This window comes from Melanerpes formicivorus, unplaced genomic scaffold (genome assembly GCF_026170545.1).
Source record: "Melanerpes formicivorus ecotype bairdi unplaced genomic scaffold, bMelFor1.0.p_v2 SCAF_2, whole genome shotgun sequence".
In the NCBI taxonomy this organism is placed as follows: Eukaryota; Metazoa; Chordata; class Aves; order Piciformes; family Picidae; genus Melanerpes; species Melanerpes formicivorus.
The window spans coordinates 13957175-13976376 of record NW_027142354.1 but is presented as its reverse complement, the minus strand read 5'-3'; the positions used below and the strand labels follow the sequence as shown (position 1 = coordinate 13976376).

The window sequence follows — 19202 nt, the reverse complement described above, 5'->3', positions numbered from 1 at the left end:
AGATATGGCCTGTAAGAGACCACTGATTGTGAAAAGGAATCTAGACAATTAGGTGAGGTGTGTGAGTCTTGCAGGTGTTCAAAGTTAAGTGAGGTGAATCTTCTCTGAATTCTACTAGAGATTGCATTGCAAGTTGCACAGAATACCACCTGTGTTTTAAATACGCTTTGCTTGTAAGTTTTGCCTCAGACTGTATTTCTGTGGGCAGTCAGGACTCCCATCTGATGACTGATAATTCCTACAGTTCATAATCATCAGTTTGTTCTTAATTCTTCAAGGGTTTGGCAGTAGTAAGAGAATACAGAATGGACAAAAGGATAAATTTTTCTGAAAACCTATTAGCCCATGATAAAAAACAAACAACCCTACATTAGAAGCCAGACAATCAGGCTAAATACATGATAACAGTAAAGAATTTCTCATAATAAAGCCAGTGAGGGTAAATTAATGCCAAGTCCAACTACTGCCTTTCCATAAGAAAATGAGTACAAGTTAATTCAGAGGATTAAACCTACACAAAAACCGTTTCTGAAGGGTGACTTACAGCACCCCGGGCTCCAGTAAAAACTTTTAACTATTACAGGGTAAAAAATGGAACTGTTCCAATGGAGATGGGATCTTAATCTAGGATGTCAGATTTTTACAGGACAGTTGGGTTTAGATACTGAGAAGAGGCAGGTTTGTAACTTTTAAGTATCTAAGTCCAAACCAAATAAACCAAGTAAATGAGAAAAAAAAAAAAGGGTTAGAAACTTCTGTGCACTGTACAGAAAATGAAGACTACTAGACACAAGGGGACAGAGCTGCTAGGCTAGATATTCACTGTAGCCTACAGGAGACACACAAATAAGGTTCTGTACTTCTCATAGCTATTACAGTTTAAGCATATGACACCATGGTAGTTCGATATTACATACAGTTTGGACAGGGCTAGAAGGATTTCCTTCGATTAACTTCTGCCGTGCAGGACCTAGCCACAAGTTCACAGCAGAAGGAGGGAAATTTTCACAGATGGATGCATCAGTGTTCCTAATAAAATTCCATGCAGACAACAAATACTTATATGATTTTTATGTTCTTTCTTCTCCCCTCAGTTGTCTGGATTTCTTGAGCTTTTAGTAGAATATTTTAGAAAATGCCTGATTGACATTTTTGGAATCCTAATGGAATATGAAGTGGGAGATCCAGGCCACAAAGCACTTGATCACAAAGCAGCCAAGAAAGATGATGGCCAGTCTTTGGCAGAAGCTACTGGAAAAGAGGAGAACGACGAATGTATTGACTATTTTGATGAAGATGAGGAGGAAGGGGAGGATGAAAAGGTAGAAGGAGAAGAAAAGAGCATTGTTTTTTCCACTCCTGGTGCCATTGCTGATCCAAGTGAGAGGCCAAAACAAGCCAGTAAATTTGACAAGCTGCCAATAAAGATTGTAAAGAAAAATAATCTATTTGTTGTTGACCGATCTGACAAACTTGGACGCGTTCAGGAATTTGATAGTGGACTTCTCCACTGGCAGCTTGGTGGTGGTGACACAACTGAGCATATCCAGACTCACTTTGAAAGCAAGATGGAAATTCCTCCACGCAGGAAAGCCCCTCCTCCCTTGAACTCGCCAAGCAAAAAGAAGGACCTCGAGGGAAAAGGTGAATCTGAGGAACAACAAGAAAAAAGTATAACAGCAACCATTGATGATGTCCTCTCAGCTTGGCCAGGAGCATTGCCTGAAGACTCAAACTCTGGTTCCCAAACAGAGAGCAGTAAATTTCCCTTTGGGATCCATCAAGCCAAAAGCCACCGAAACATTAAACTGCTAGAGGATGAGCCAAGGAGCCGGGATGAGACTCCTCTATGCACCATAACTCACTGGCAAGACTCCTTGGCCAAACGCTGCATCTGTGTGTCAAATATCGTCCGTAGTTTGTCTTTTGTGCCTGGCAACGACACTGAAATGTCCAAACATCCAGGCTTGGTGCTGATCCTGGGAAAGTTGATCCTACTTCACCACGAGCATCCAGAAAGAAAGCGAGCGCCGCAAACTTACGAGAAAGAGGAGGAGGAGGACAAAGGGGTAGCCTGCAGCAAGGATGAGTGGTGGTGGGACTGCCTCGAGGTCTTGAGGGATAACACATTGGTCACATTAGCCAACATTTCTGGGCAGCTAGACTTGTCTGCTTACACAGAAAGCATCTGTTTGCCAATTTTGGATGGCTTGCTGCACTGGATGGTGTGCCCGTCTGCGGAGGCACAGGATCCTTTTCCAACTGTGGGGCCCAACTCAGTTCTTTCGCCTCAGAGACTTGTGCTGGAGACCCTGTGTAAGCTCAGTATCCAGGACAATAATGTGGACCTTATCTTGGCCACTCCCCCATTCAGTCGTCAGGAGAAACTCTACGCTACTTTAGTTAGGTACGTTGGGGACCGCAAGAACCCGGTCTGCCGAGAAATGTCCATGGCGCTCTTATCGAACCTCGCCCAGGGGGACACACTAGCGGCAAGGGCAATAGCTGTGCAGAAGGGAAGCATCGGAAACTTGATAAGCTTCCTGGAGGATGGGGTCACTATGGCCCAGTACCAGCAGAGCCAGCATAACCTCATGCACATGCAGCCTCCACCTCTGGAGCCACCTAGCGTAGACATGATGTGCAGGGCAGCCAAGGCCTTGCTGGCCATGGCTAGAGTGGACGAGAACCGCTCAGAGTTCCTTTTGCACGAGGGTCGTTTGCTGGATATCTCAATATCTGCTGTCCTGAACTCTCTGGTTGCATCTGTCATCTGTGATGTACTTTTTCAGATTGGGCAGTTATGACATAAGTGAGAAGCCAAGCATGTGTGAGTGGAGATTAGAGGGTCACATATAACTGGCTGTTTTCTGTTCTTGTTTATCCAACGTAGGAAGAAGGAAAAACAAAACAAAAAAAAAACACAAAAAAAGAGGAAAAAAAACACAAAAAAGGAAAAAAAAAAAAAAGAATCTTTGCTCCTCTGCCCCATTCACTATTTACCAATTGGGAATTAAAGAAATTATTAATTTGAACAGTTATGAAATTAATATTTGCTGTCTATGTGTATAAGTACATCTTCTTATTTTTTTTTTTTAACCAAAGTTGCTGTCTAGTACACTCAAAGGTCACACCTTTTTTTTTTTGTTGTTGTTTTGTTTTCCATAGATTATCCTTTTCAACGTTCTTTTCCATCTTTGTATTGCATATTTCTTGGGAAGCGAACTAGTGACTTTTTTCAAACAAACAAACAAAACAAACGAGCGATGTTATGGCAAACCGTTGTACGATGGGGAAAAAAAAATATCTCGCCACCGCGAAACAAAACGGTGCGAAATAACCAACACACCAAGTTCCTGCGTGGTTTATTTGTTCAGATAAGGACAAAGTCATTTAAAAAAAATTTTTAAAAAATTAAAGAATAATTAATAGTAATAAAAAAAAAAACCAACAACTTGGATACCATCACCCAAAGCTCTGTGCAATAGAAGATTCTAGTGATGTAGGTGTAGGGGATCAAGGAGGGCGTCAGTCAGTAGTCAGCACACAAAACGATACCGGTTTCTCCTCGGGAGGAAATGGTTACATTAGGCTAAGGAGCAAAACAAAACCGAGTCAAGTGAAAAAGATTTTTAAATGAAACCTGATGATAAACATCAATTGCTTCCTCACCAGAACTGTCTTTTGTCTACATCTGGTTGGGTTGTTTGTTTCTTTTTTTTGACCTTCTACAACGGCAGTTCTTCACAATTCCTTTAATCATTTTTTAAACTATTTTTTTATTGCCTAAGGGCCGTGATGTATATAGAAGTTGTACATTAAACATACCCTCATTTTTGTTTTGTTTTTTTTGGGTTTGTTTTTTTTTTTTTTTTTTTGGTTCTGTTTATTTAGTACAAAGTTTTTAGTTGCTTTTCCATGATGTGGTATCTACAAAGTGATAGTAGAATTATATTTTATTTCTTTTTTTTCCGTTCATTTGGGCCATATCTCCAAAAAAAAAAATAAAAACAACAAAATAACGAAAAAGGAAAAAAAAAAAAAAAAGGAAGGAAAAAAAGGAAAAAAAAAAGTTAAAAAAAAAAAAAAACTAAACAACACCAAACCAAACCCAACACAGTAAAACCAACATCTGAGGGTAATGTACAAGTTTCTGTATGTATAAAGTCATGCTCTATTTCGGGAGAGCAGCCGATCACAATTTGCTTTATAAATCAAGGTGTGGAAATGGTTACGTATGGATTGATTTAAGGAAATGGTTACCAGTCTACAGACACACACACAAAAAAAAAGATATATATAACAAGAGAGAGAGAAAAAAAGGAAAAAAAAAAAAAAAAAAAAGAGAAAAAAAAAAAAAAGGAAGAAACACAACTTCAAAGATTTTTCAGTGACAAGAATCTGCATTTGTATTTCAAGATAATGTAGTTAAAAAAAAAAAAAAAAGAAAAAAAACTTGATGTAAATTCCTCCTTTTCCTCTGGCTTAATGAATTTCATTTATTCAGTATAAAATCTTTATATGTTCCACATGTTAAGAATAAATGTACATTAAATCTTGTTAAGCACTGTGATGGGTGTTCTTGAATAATGTTCTAGTTGCAGTGTGAGATACCAGAAAGGGAAGGAATTACAAGAAAGAGCAATAATGGTTATTCTCTTTCCCCTCCTTTATTATGATGACCTTCAAAACGACGCTATTGTATTGCGGCAACTTACTCTCCTTTTTCAAAAAGCCTTCTCGCATCCCAGAGAGGTGTTTTTAATTATTATTTATAAAACCACAGAGCCTCAAAGGGGAAGACATGGCTGGGAAGCAATAGTTCTGACTATGCAGGTATCCAGTCTCTGTGCTGTGTTTTGGGGGACTAAGGATGGATGTTAGAAATAAGTGACAGAAGATTATGTTAAAGCAATAACCAACTTGAAGAAGTTTATCTGTATTCACTACCTGTAATTCTCTCTGTTGGTTAAAGGTACAAATACCCCAGCGATGTGGGTATTTAGAATAAACACCCACCCACTTCTCGATACTGTATGTGTCATTGCATACTTACATGGCCTCTCATCCTGGGAGTCCCCCCATTAAAGTGGATCAGGCTTTAATAGAGCACATCCATCGTTGTAATTGGTGGGAGATGGCCATTTCAGTTTCAGGAATTATCTGGTTTCAGAGACAGCCACTCTCACTTGGTGATATCTTGTTGCTGAATATTGTTCAAGCACTAATTTTTGCTATTTCAGCTTGGATCATTGACTTTGTTAGTGTTATCATAAAAAGCTAATAATAATCAATTTTCCTGGAATTGCCACATAATTACACTGTTAGTGGAGATCCTCCTCCCCTCTCCAATAACAATATGAAGGTACTTGAAAGTTACAACCCCCTTTGGCATACTGCCCATCTTGTTCACATAGAGCACTGTAACATTAATATATGTAAGAGAATTTCAGGGACAGGTAAAGTACATACAATTACAAGCCAAGTTTGAAACATGATTATCAAGTATCATGAAAAGTAATTTCTCTTTTCAGCTTTTCTTACTCGGTGATCTCCATTCCCACTGCTGTAGCAGTCTTCCTTTCTCCTGCGCATCACTGCAGTCATTAATACATGGTGAATTATAACCCACTTGTACCTCTTCATCACAGAAGGAGGCCTATTTCAGGGATGATTTTCACAGCTTAATACTGGGCAGTGTGGAAGTAGTATCCCCTGCTAAACTAACTTCCTATGAGCATTTTACCACTTAATATTACCCCATGGATACAAGCGAGCTGTTTAATAAACCCCCTGGTGAGCAATACTCAGCCCTTTCTAGTCAAGGGCGAGAAAGGACATCTTTCCAGCATTCAGACCCAGAGTTCCCTGCAGGAAACTACACTTGTGGCTCTGAGCTACCAGACATACTACTTTAACGCTACTTGTGACTGCTCCAAGACTGGTTGAAACAATGTGGTGGGGGAAACCCCTCCCCAAGCTGGCCAGCCAGCCAATGTCCATATATATGTAATATACTGCTGCTACTTTCCCAGTTGGGCCAAGAACTAGCTGGAGAAACTGTAAGGGAAAGATTAATAATGTAGATTCTGCCTGATAATTTCATGCTGTTAGAGTAGGATTAAATGATTTAAGTTGCCGGCTAGTATTGCAGCACATTTATCAGAAGAAAGGCAAAGCATAAGAACTCAAATTCCCTCCATGTACGTGTGTATACATATGATTTCACCTCTCCCACAATGGTTTCTTGAGGCTTTGAAAAAGATCTGCACGTGAGACTTCTGACTAAATCCTGAACAAGTCTGAGCTTACTCAGAAACGTCAAGTTTCCAAGTACCCAAAAGGAAGGATGCAGAGGAAAAACTCATCCACATACTTAAAAAGCCTCTGCACTTCTTATTCCACCTTCTTCTGCTGTTTTGTACCACCCTCAGTGAACTGCGTACCATACATCACTACTGCGAGATCATTACTGTTTTGGCCTGCATGCCTCCAGAAGGAACATTTACTTAAGTATCATAGCAAAAGCATATGCTTGTCTTCCACATTAATGATTCCTGTAGAATACTTCTACAGCCAATGCAGAATACACGTCTTATTTTACAAATAACATGAAAACACCTCTTAGTAGTAAAGACTCAGTTGTTGCTGTCATTTATGACAAAAACACTTCCATCCAAAAAAACAAAAAAGATCCAGCCTTTGCAGGGAACAGGGTCATTTCAACCAGTATTTTAACCTATAGCATTATGCTTCACTCTCATTCTGAAGCTGCTGTTCAATGGTGTATATAGTAGCAAAAAAATAAAATTGACCACTGTCTTCTCCTTTGTTCCCCCCCTGTGCAAGAGCAAATGTTGTAAGCATCCATAGTGCAGATGCTAGAACATGCAACTGAACTGGAATATGGGAGTCAAACAGAGGTGGCACACAGCTAGTTCAGCCTTTCAAGAAGCTGTGTGTAGGTCTCATACACACAGGAGGAGGAGGAGCAGTACTGGTGTACCTAAGAAATAATACCTATTGCCCAAATACTGTATTGATGTTGCCATTATCACATAATCATACAATTGTTTTGGTTGGAAAAGACCTCTAAAATCAGTGAGTCTAACCATCAATCCAACACCACTGTGGCCTTTAAACCATGTCCCAAAGTGCCACATCTAAATGTTTTTTTAGCACTTCCAGGAGTGGTGACTTCATTGCCTCCCTGGGCAGCCTATTCCAATGCCTGACAACTCTTTCAGTAAATATCTTCCTCTCATTCTATCACGTTACTTGGGAGAAGAGACCAAAAGCCACCTTGCTATAACCTAGCAGGTAGTTGCACAGAGCAATGAGGTCTCCCTTCAGTACTCCTCCAGACTAAACAATGCCAGTCCCTCAGCCACTCCTCATAAGACCTGTTCTCCACATCCTTCACCACCCTTCCCTGGGCATGCTCTGGCAACTCAATGTTCTTGCCCAAAACTGAACACAATATTCAAGGTTTGACCTCAGCAGTGCCAAGTACAGACACATTATCACTTCCTACTCCTGGTGGCCACACTATTCCTGATACAGGCCAGGATGCTGTTGGCCTTCTTAGCCACCTACACACACTGCTGGCTCACGTTCAGCCAGATGCCAAACAGCTATGCCAGATCCTTTTCTGAATAGAGGAGTCAGTCTTTCCCATGTTTAAAATAGAAACACAGCCTCAAATGTTGAGAAGAGTTTTGTGTCACCATCTACCTGATAGTAAGTACATGGGAACCACACTGGCACACAAAACCGCAAAGCAAGCCCTGCTGCAAAAAGCTTATTTTACAAGTCATGGAAAAATAATTGCAGCTGGAGAAAATGGAAATAAACGACAGTCAGCAGGAAAGGCAGGTACCACTCTTGCAGCAGAGTGGAATTAGGAGCATGCAGAATGTAGCTACATAGCCCCTGCAAATTTAATTTTATTCAGGATAATTTGTGACATTTCAGAGGGTTCCTCCCTTATGCTTTCTCACTATGAAATCTTGCAGTTTCCATGCCCAATTCCTTTCCATCCATCTCTCACAAAGACATTTTTCAAGTCTGAAGGAAGAAGAGAGAAGCACTATGGGAAGGGAGCAAAACCATGGCTGTTTGGAGGAAGGGAAGCAGAACACAAAAGACAAAGCTGAGGGTAAAAGCATCCTATGTTCCTGCTGCATTGCTCTATTTTTACATTTGGGTCATTCCAAAGAAATGAATAATTAAACCAGGCTTGGGAAAATTGGCATTTCATTGATGACTGGTATAAAGAAAAAGGTAGTTAAAAGATTTTAAGAGATAAGGGTAGCAAGGGAGGGGGAGGTAAAGATGATAAGAGCCTCCACATGCAGGCTAGTAAATTCAGGTTTTTACTTAACTGCATTTGTCTCCCAAATCCCAGGACAGCAGGAATGGGGTAGTATTAATATTGTATTCATTGTTAAATTCACTCCCAGTTGTTTGATCATGCACTTTCAGAAACAGGTTTTCAAAATCTGGCCTTCCCTTCTGTGATTGTCAGTAGCTGGGGGTACAAAAGACAACTGTTCTGGACTCAAAGCCAAATCCAGCTAGTCACATGCCTAAATTATTTACTTATGCTTCCAGTTACTTATTCTAACAAAACTTGAATTCAATGCTGTTGTACAGTGTAAAAATCTCTACATTTATCCTTCATATTAAATCCCTTAAACTAATGAGATCAAGGAGCAAGATCCTCATCCAATGCCTTCAACAGAACTACACCTTACGCTGCATTTGTTAATTTACTTGGTCTGTCATTACTTAGTATATATTGCATTTCCATTAATTAGGGAGGGTTATTTACTTTGAAAGGGTGATGGGGTGGAATTGCCTAGCTAGCAGAGCAAATCCCTAATGACTCAGGCATCTGCAATGTTTATCCAGGTCTGCAAAGAGGCTTCTGAAGGACAAATATTCTGAGTTTCGCTCCTCTATGGAGTGTTTTTAAAATGCAAGTCCATATATTACCACACTAGGAGAAAGATACACTATTATCTCATGTGAAAAACTAACACATGCTACACAAAAAGATTAGAGTACTCCATGATGCAATTCTACTTCACAGTTCTGCTTACACATCTGCAATTGAGGAGAACAAAGAAAAATAACAACATCTAGTACACATTTTACTGTCAAATCATAACAGAAAACTGCAACGCCAACTGTTATTTCTTTTGTAATCCTCCTAGAGAAAAAGATTTAATGTTCCACCACTAAAGCTTACAATGGATTCCTGAGAGAAGACTTTAAAAAATAATAATTATAAATAGCAATAAAACTGCCCACTTAAAAGCACTTAGATAGATGATCACTGTACCTGTGAAAATGACATTACGGCCTCTGTAAAGTCAGCTCAGTCACAGTTCATTCTGTATTTCAAGCAGCTCACATATTCATGAGCCTATCAGATGCCAACTTTTCACACCATGAATATCTTGTCAAGGAAAGGCAACTCTCAGAACCAAAGCAATGACTAGTGGGCCATCAGATGAGATTATTTTATTCTGTACATATAGGATAAAGAAGAAAATAAACAAATACATAATGTGTATGTGATATTATATATGTATAAAATCTATAATATGATGTAAGGGTTTAAAGCTAATTCAACAGGTTAAACCAAACCAGCAGGTTAACCTGTCTTATTTTCCCCAACACAGAGTGAGGAAAAAACCAGCATACAAAAAACTCTGTGTTGAGACAAAGAGAGTGAGATGGTAAGAGTTTCCTGAGCAAATCAGATTATCATAATAGGAAATGCATAATTACTTTAGCCTATTTGCAGGAAAAGCATGGCAGAAAGCAGAAGCAAGAAAGCCAAAAGCACAACCCAGAAAACTGCTCCCTCATCCCTCCCTGCCCCGCTGCCATCTCAGCAGAAGAGAGCCAACATCCAAAAGAAAACCCAGAACCCCAAAGCAGGAACTGGAACAGGTTGCCTCCCATGTTACAATCTGAACTTCAAGCCCATAATACCAGCACTTTCATTTTTTAAGCTGACATGAGGCAGGATGGTATGAATAACAGCAAACTAAAACTCAGCCTATGACAACAAATCATATCTATTAAAATCCTTATTTTAAACAGGAGACTTAAAAGCTAATTTCATTAGCTTATTTTTTCTGCAGCTAGGTGCATTCTCTGGCTGTGGCCTTAATTAAGGAGGTTACCATTCCTGCCCTGTTACTCCTAGAATTTACTATCTTCCTGCAAACAGAGCAAGTGGTAATGTTTCTAACCTAGTCCACGCAAAGGAGGGTAAATACTTAATGCATTCAGGTGTTCAGTTTGCTGCTGTGACTGTCACCCGTTATGCTATGAACAATAGTCGGTTGCTGCCTGCAAACTCTCCAGCAGCCAGTTGATTCGATTTATCACCCAGAGCATCCAACAACCTATTCTAAGAGAGAGCTGAGATGCACTGGACCTTCAGCCTGACTGCACAAAGTGCAGTACAGATTCTTGGTACAGGCAGAGGATGTGGTGCTAGAGCAATAAACTTTTAATGAAAGGGCAGTACAAAATATGCTGATAAATTATTATCTAAGGAAACTGCATAAGTCCTAATAAATTCCTCTAATAGGCAGCCTAATCTGCACTCATTTGCTTGGGTTTTAACATCTAGACTTGCTTTTTGTGAAACTATACCTTCTACTACATGAAGAGAAGAAAGGCCTCTCATTTCCTTTCCATCTTGGGCAGAGGAGGAAAGGCAGCAGGCAATCAATCTATCACAAAGGTTTTGCAGCACCTGAAGGCCACCTGTGAGGTTTTGGGCACCAGTGCCACCAGTGAGCAGACAGAGAAGGCAGGTGACAAACCCCTAATTTGTGTGAATTTGCTATTTCCACTTAATCAGCAGTATTTTTTTGCCTTGGGGCTGAAAGCAGTGGCAGGGTTTGGATGGAGGTTTGTTCCCAAGTTTCAGTTTTTAGTTAGGTAGCAGTCTGTATGGTGAGAGGTGACAACGATACAAGAGAGGTGACAAGAAACACCTATAGCTCCTTCTGGTCCAACCCATAAGGCATTAGTCTCTGTGGGGCTATCCCAAAGCTCCTTGTGACCCAGCTCTCCACCCCTTCTCCCACACCATGGCAGCCTCTTCACAGCCCACGTTTCCTCTCCTTCCAACGCAGCCTAACCCACCACGTGGATGGCAGCTCCCAAGGCCACAAGCCCAGCAGGCTGGCCTCCCCTGCCCCACTCTGTCCAAGAGGCAGCTTTTAGCCCCTGCCAAGGGACAACTCCCTGAATAGCAGCTGCTGAAGCCCACCTTCCAGAATATTCTCAGGCCCTGGACGGCAGCCTGCAGCAGGTTGCTGGGGGGGAAGCCTGGAGTAGCTGAGCCACCCTTCCCCAGGCTCCTCCACACACAAGACAGCATTTTACTTTAAGAGTCACTTTTTAGGGAGCCCCTGTTTACCACAGCACAGGGTGCATTTTCCCCTCAAACCTACCTTTCAGCTGCACTGAAACACGTAATTCAATTACCATAAGCTTAAATTTATTGTTTAAAATGGTACTTAAGTTTAATGCCTTTTCAATATTTCTTTGTCATTTGAAATCAATTCATAAACCTCTTTACACGTACTATTTAAATTAACTATAATTTGAAGCCTTAGAAGAATCAATATTTAGCAGGCTTCTGCAATCTGTCCCAGGCTATTTACACAGGGAAAGCACTGCCTTGCTGGCACGGATGAGGCTGGAGCAGCCACCGCGAGCTGTGGGGGTTCTTCTGCAGCCGCTGGGGGAGCAGTTGTTTCCTGAGGTGGGCAATGCGCTGCTACGGGGCTCCGCCTGCATCCACACACATGCAAATGCACCAGTGAACTTCTTAACCTACGGGCATCATGCAACCTTTACCCGCCTTTTCTATCAGATGTCATCAGGTGGCCAGTAATTTCCTGGAAAGTCAATCTTATTTTTTTCCCCCACTGAAAATGGAATCACAGTAATTTTTTGTTTGGTGCACTCTGAAGAGAGAGGCAGGTATAAAAGCCTATGTATTTGATGACCCATCCTAGTGAAAGGGTAAAAAACTATTTATGAGAGCTCTAGTTCTGACCAAAGCTTTTGTCACCAGTCTTCGATAGCCCAACAATTAACATACTAAATCACACTTAAGAACATACAAGATCAGCATGTCAAAAAAAAAAAGGCAAAAAAAAAGCTCATCCTGAAAGAAATATGAGTAGCAGTCATTCACTGAAAAAAAAGCACTTTATCATCCTTAAACGACTAAAAATTGCTATCCTCACTTCACATTTGTAAGTATCTGGTAATACATAATATTTTAAGTCCCTTGCAGTGGCAAGGTGATATATCATAGACACAGCCCTCTTCATTTTCATGGAATCAAAAGCTGGGGGGGCGTTGGAAATCTGCTCCAAAATTCTTTGTCTGATAAAGAAGTAACTGATAACATTTATTATGCAACACTTGAGATCAAACAGTTACTTTGCTTTAGTAAATTAAGAAGAATGCAAGCAGAACAATCATCTGAGGCTAAATTTTCATTTTCTAATCAGTTTATGGGCAGTGGTGTTTACTAAAGCTGGTATCAGCATTATCAGCTGTAGATGAGTCAAAGTTAAAACCACAATATCTTCACACGTTTCGAAGAAGCTCTTTGCAATTTCAATGCTATTATTCAAATAGTCAAATAAAAACTGCATAGTAACAAAGTGTTGCAGAGTCTCAGTATTTCTGTGGTTCGAGGCATCTGGTGGCTGCAGACCAAGATATCAAGCACATCTGGATTCATTTTATTTTTACTAGAAAGAAAACAATATAGTTGCAGAAACATACAACAGGAAAAGTGACATGAATTTTCTAAGGAAATAGACCAAGACTGGCTAAAATAACAAAGGACTAACTGGTCTAAGACTAAACAAAAAAGCAGACTGACTGCTTTCTATCTGAACTTCTGCAACAATTCACATTGAGAAATTATGAGCTGGTATGGACCTGTCTGCAAACCTCTAAGTTCTGCTTAAAAGTTCCCTTTAAGTCACAAGGATCTCTATGGACTGGCCTGCCTTATAACGTTCTTTGTTAGGCATTAAAAGGTTTGCAGCACTCTAGTCCTCTCCATAACTCTTCCTCTCTCTAACCTGGAGGAGAGTTGACAAGATTTTAAAGGACTACAAGGCACAAACTGCCTTGCAGCTTGGCAACTGATAGTTACTGTGGCTGTGTTTGCTCTTATAATGATGCTTCCATGGTTTAATATAGTAACACACACACACACTTGCAACTGGCATTACTATAGATGGATTCTCTGGACTTTGAACAAGATAACTCATCCTTCACAATCATGAAGTAAGAGAAGGCTGAATCAAACTATTGCAGGGCAACAGGAAGCAGAAATAACTGCATTTTCAGTACAGAAATGTCAATAACTGGTGAGTTCATAATTCAGACTGAGATTTCTGTGATTCTAACTGTATTTCCCACATTCCAAAGAGTATTTTCAAGTTTTGAAGAAAGCCCTGTATGAAGGTAGGAGGTTGTTTTGGTGAGACACAGATCACAGGGTTATTTGTAATTTTGAAATTCAGGGAAGTAGAAGTACATTGCTTCAGTGCTGAATAATGACAGGTAACTTGTTCATAATGCAGCACTATATTACATTTATATATATATATATAATAAAAAAATGCTAAATTAATCAGAATCATAACCTCCATAATTTTTCAAAAGGAAAGATTTCCAAAGTATTAAACATTATCAAAACAGTAAATTCAACTGTTGTTTTGTTGTTTGGTCGTTGTTTTTTATTTCCCCTAATATATTTTAAACAAGTCACTTCTTGCAGAACTTAATTGCAATGAAATTTCTGCTCCCCAACTGAGAAAGCACAAACATCTAGAAAAAAATGTGTGCTGACTGGTTCTCAGCAGGCATGGAAATAACAGAAGGAGATAAAGGACAGCATGTTGGAGAAACTTACTAAAACCCCTGCTGCTGGTACTCCCTAAATAATGGTAAATGTTACTTTGAGCAAAGAAAAGGTGAATTCAGATTACAATACTCTCAATAGAAGCAAGCATGCTATTGCCAAGGCATCTCTTTTGGTAGGAATTTGTCATCAGCTGTACAAACTGTGCAAGTCATGTTAGAACAGCAGTATTAAACAGCCAAACCTTTGCTTCACCTGCTTACAGCCTTAGGGAATTTAGAGCTTTACAGGTCCCTGCTGACAAAGGTTCCTTGTCTTATTGGTGTATTAACTCCATTTTGCCCTCCATATATCTTAGCCTAGGTGACAACATTCATATAACCATAAATATCAATCAAAGCCTCCAGTTCTACTGAACTCATGCTAAAATATGCAACGTGCCATTATAAAGCTTCTGATTTACCCTTGCCTATTAGGTAGGCTCCAGGAACTCACCCTCTCAGTAAAAGGTTGCATAGAAACTTCACTACACCAATCTCCCACGCTGACCTGGAAGCTGCTGTAAAACAGCTTACTCCTATGCTGTACCAAGGATGTGATATGGGGCAGGTGGCTGGCTGCTCCCCAGGGCCCTGGCTACTGCAGCAGGTGAAGTAGACTGGGACAAAACAGCACAGCAGGAGCAGCTGGAGGAACAGTCAGGAGGCAGGGCCCAGCACAGCAGTGAGACTGACTGCAGCGAGACTGACTGCAGCCAGGAGTCCATTAGCAGGAAAAAAAATTATCCCAAAGGACCTGCAGAACCTCCAACTCCACGGAAAACTGGTCAACCAAGAATAAAGGTGTACATGCTTCTCCTGCACTGCTCCTCTCTTGAAACATCTGAAGATGTTGAAACTGCTCTCTCCCTGGACATCCCCGGAGGACACAGGAGAGATGCTTACTAACACTTTAAAAATCTGTTGCACCTGGCAGGTTAGGTTTTTTGAAAGGTTAGCTTGTTTAGTTTGAAGGAGACATCCCCCATAGTAAATCTGTGATCCTAAAGAAACAGACATTATTTGGAGGTACAGAATGGGGCCTGTAAATTATGAAGATCAAAACAGTAACATTATGCAAGTTTGTCAGAGACTTAAAAGCCACTTCAGGCCAGCACCAAACACGTGCTAAAGTCATATAACTGTGAAGCATATTTTAAAAGTTTACCATATGCTTAAAGGATTTCTGGAATTTTTGTATCACACCAAGTCAACAACAACAAAAAACATTCCTAACATTTTAGAGTCATAATTCTTTGCCCACAGGTAACAGCCATGGCCCCTGAATGCCTCTGGATTTAGAAAGCATATTCTTACTTTGTGAAGCTAGATCCAATAATGTGATGTGCTGTGATGAAACAGCAAAGTTATCCCACTAGGGGTTTCTGCATTTTTTCAGTTACTCTTTCTATTCTTTTTCCAGAGTTTTTTAGAGCAGCTATACCAAAAGCATAGAAAATAGCACTCTCCATGTGGATTCTTACTTCCATGTTATTTTTCATTGAAATTCAGAATAACACTGCCTTCATTTGGTAAGATATTTACCACACAAAATAATACTAAAATGGAGAGGGAGGGAAATCCTTTGAGAGGTGAGAATGTACCATTATTTTTGGTTTGGTTTATAAAAAAAAGAGAGAGGGAAAAAAAAGAGAGAGAAAGGAATGTCAAAGGGAATTTCAGTCCAATAGACTTTATTATTTTAACAGCGCAGAAATTATGCTTTCAAACTCTTTCTGTTCTCATCTGAGTAATACATTAGTTTAAATAACTAAATGTGTAGATAATAAACCTTTTGTAAACCTTCATCTGAAATAGCAATAGTGAAGGAAACTTTGAAGTATAGATAGCAACCCCCGTGGTCTCCCCCCAAGATCTTCAGATCTTGCAGACTGCTTTGCTGATTACCCAGAGGCACTTCTGGTCCACTGAAGAGTTTAGTTAAAGTAAAGAAAGATGTTTAAATGTTTTAACTGAGTTTTTTGAGTAGCACTAAATTAAAGCTACGTCTTTCAGCTTCCCAGACTTTTGCTGCTCTGTTATTTAAGCTTCAAAGTTCAATTAAGTGAAGAACTATTCATTATTTATAGCTCACCTGAAGATCTTTTTCCATTATTTGGGTTTTAGTTCTCAGGCAAGTGGAAGAGACAGATGTTAAAAGCAGAGTTTGCAGGTATGTATTGTTTGGGAAAAACCTGAGGCAAGGTATTCCAGCCTGACTGTTAGACTAGTGGGCTTCTACTTTGGAAAACTCACCAAGAGATATCTGAAAGGTGTTCAACATGGGACAATGGGTGGAAGTTGAAGCATAGGAAGTTCCAAGTAAACATGAGGAAAATTTCTTTTCCTGTGAGAATGACTGAACACTGGACTAGGCTGTCCAGGGGGGTTGTGGAGTCTCCCTCTCTGGAGATACTCAAAACCTGCCTGGATGCATTCCTGTGTGGTCTGGTATAAGTGACCCTGCTCTGGCAGGGGGGTTGGACTAGATGATCTTTCAAGATTCCTTCCAGCCTGTAGCATTCTGTGATTCTGTGAAAGGTCAAAACATTACCGATTCAGTATCATCATGGCTTAGTCTCAGCTGGAAGCCAAGCCCCACACAGCCACATACACAACAGCTCCTTGGTGGGATGGGAAGAGGAAACTGGGAGCAAAATGCAAAACTCCACAAGTAGAGATAAGAGAAGTTTAACAGAACAGTACAAAGAAACATCAGGAGTAAAAATAATGATGAAGTAAAATATAAAGAGAGCAATACAAAGTGCAAACATCTCACCTGACTCTTGCCACACCCAAAAAACCACACCAGGCACCCACCACACCAGGCACCCACCACACCAGGCACCCACCACACCTACCCCTGCCAATTAGCACTGGCTAGTTCAGCTGCCTAGCCTGGCTGTGGCCCCTCACAATTCCTTGTGAAGAAAATTAACTCTATTCCAGCCAAACCCAGGGCAAGTATACAAAAGGATTTATTAAAACCTTGCCTTCCTGTGGATGTAGTCCCAGTGCTTATCTGCAGAACCACAGGTCATGATGAACACTTCTGTGTTTACCAGTAATCATAATTCAGTCACAGGAGTGAAGAATCAGCCTTATAGATTAAAAGGTAATTCTTTCATCTTTATTTTAGTTGGCAGTGTGACAAGATGGGACAGTGTGACAAGATGGGATTCAGTCTGGAGAAGAGAAGGCTCCGAGGTGACCTAACTGTGGCAATCCAGTATCTGAAGGGGGCCTACAGGAAGGCTGGGGAGGGACTTCTCAGGATCTCAGGTAGTGATAGGACTAGGGGGAATGGAATGAAGCTGGAGGTGGGGAGATTCAGACTGGATGCGAGGAGGAAGTTCTTCCCCATGAGAGTGGTGAAGCCCTGGAATGGGTTGTCCAGGCAGGTGGTTGAGGCCACATCCCTGGAGGTGTTTAAGACCAGGCTGGATGAGGCTCTGGCCAGCCTGATTTAGTGTGGGGTGTCCCTGCCCATGGCAGGAGGGTTGGAAGTAGATGATCCTTGTGGTCCCTTCCAACCCTGACTGATACTATGATACTATGACTGGAGCATGGAGGAAGAAGGAGGTTATGAGATGCGAACTCCTGTTGTTTAGGAACTAGGTTCCAATCATAAAGTTCTTGTTTCTTGCAAGGAGGGCAGATGCCTGCGTAAAGCCCCATTTAAGTTAATGGGATTCTGTACCGGTCGATGAACCTGCACTTGTACATCAATATCATAGGATCAGAGCCTGACATTTCTCCTGGAGAAAGGGAGTCAAGCCTCTCTGTAACGCTAACACCTTCTAGTCACTACTATCTACGCTTAATTTGAGCAAACTAGTGGAAAAAGATACTTAGGGCTATTACACCTCCTCAGCTACCCAAGCCCAATGACCTGTTCTTACTTGCACCCATGCAAATATCATCAAGCTGAGCTTTATTATTTACTGGAACAGAAATAATTACAAAGAGCAAGGAAATTATTTTTATTTAAAAGTGTCAATTTAGAAAGGCTTTTAAAAATACTCTTTAGAGGAAAGAGCAGATACATAGCATGTTAGACTTACTGATTAGTTTAAAACATTGGGTACAATAATCCATTATTTTAATTAGTTTTCCAAATTGCTGGCAAAAACAACAGAGGGATGCTGTCTGTGGAGAGGTAAATGCTTCCTTGTAATTGTTTTGGATTTTGCTCTCACCTTTAATGAATTTATCCTTGTAATGACAAGAACATTATTTTTATTCCTGCACTTATGTAGGGAAGTTCACATGAAAGAACGAGGCATCTGGGAGCTCAGCAGAGTTTTGCTTTGACAAATGGCCTCATTGACCACTTTGACAAACACTGACTGTACTGACAAATGACCAAACCTCAGATGTTCTTGTTTCATACAGCTCTCATTTAAGCCATCACTGTCTACCAACTGCCTGTTGCTGCCCCTTTCCTATGGCTCTGCTGGGGAGCTGTTTGTGTGAGCTCTTCCTCAGGTGTTTCAAATGAAAAATAAGCAAGGACAACTCCCACCAAGTATTCCAATGTGTTAAACTAGACTGGATGATTTTGCCTGAATCAGATGACCCAAGCTCTCATACAAACTAGCAGCTGCATGGCAATGGTTCTCACAGATTAAGCAGCTGATATACACTGCCAACCTTGGTTACCATGGTGTATCATGAGGGAGAAATTCACTCCTACCTGTTTGATCTACTGACCTTCCCCTCTCTTCCCTGGTAACATTTAAATACCATTCACACTGCCTGCTTCCCTGAGGCAGAAATTCCCAAAACTGGAGGCCATGCACCCTTCCTGCAAAGCAGTAATAATTTGCTCAGTCCTCTTTATTTCCAGTGAATGTATTCCATGTGAAAGCAATGCCATAGTAAATACTGTCCTAATGAAGCCTTTGCTACTGAGAGAGCAGTGTAACATTAGGTTACCTCATGCCTTCCCACAGTGTGTGTGTGTACAATGTATAAATGCATAAGCTGCATCTGTATTTCATTAGAACAGTAGGCAGGATATTTTCTGACACCACCACAGGGATCCAGGTAACTTGAGAGAGAAAGAAGGCCCAGGTGAGAAAATTTCCCCATCACCTATGGAAAGATAAAGACGAATCATGAAAGGGGAACTGGGTCAGCTGATGTGGGAAGTGGAAGGAAGCAGTGAGTGTGCACTAGTATTTTGATCTGAGAAGAGAGAACATCCTAAAACACATCTTCAATATGCC

General features: G+C 40.6%; 1 protein-coding gene across 6 annotated transcripts in view; it reads left to right on the top strand.

The window, feature by feature from the left end:
- Positions 1 to 5032, top strand: part of ARID1B (AT-rich interaction domain 1B) — a 336705-nt gene extending 331673 nt beyond the window's left edge. For all 6 annotated transcript variants that reach the window (XM_068151411.1, XM_068151394.1, XM_068151385.1 and 3 more), the window contains one exon: positions 1095 to 5032. In XM_068151411.1, coding sequence (XP_068007512.1) covers positions 1095 to 2807 — 1713 coding nt within the window. In that variant the 3' untranslated portion in view covers positions 2808 to 5032. The remainder of the gene's footprint in view (positions 1 to 1094) is intronic.
- The last annotated feature ends 14170 nt before the right edge of the window (positions 5033 to 19202 follow it).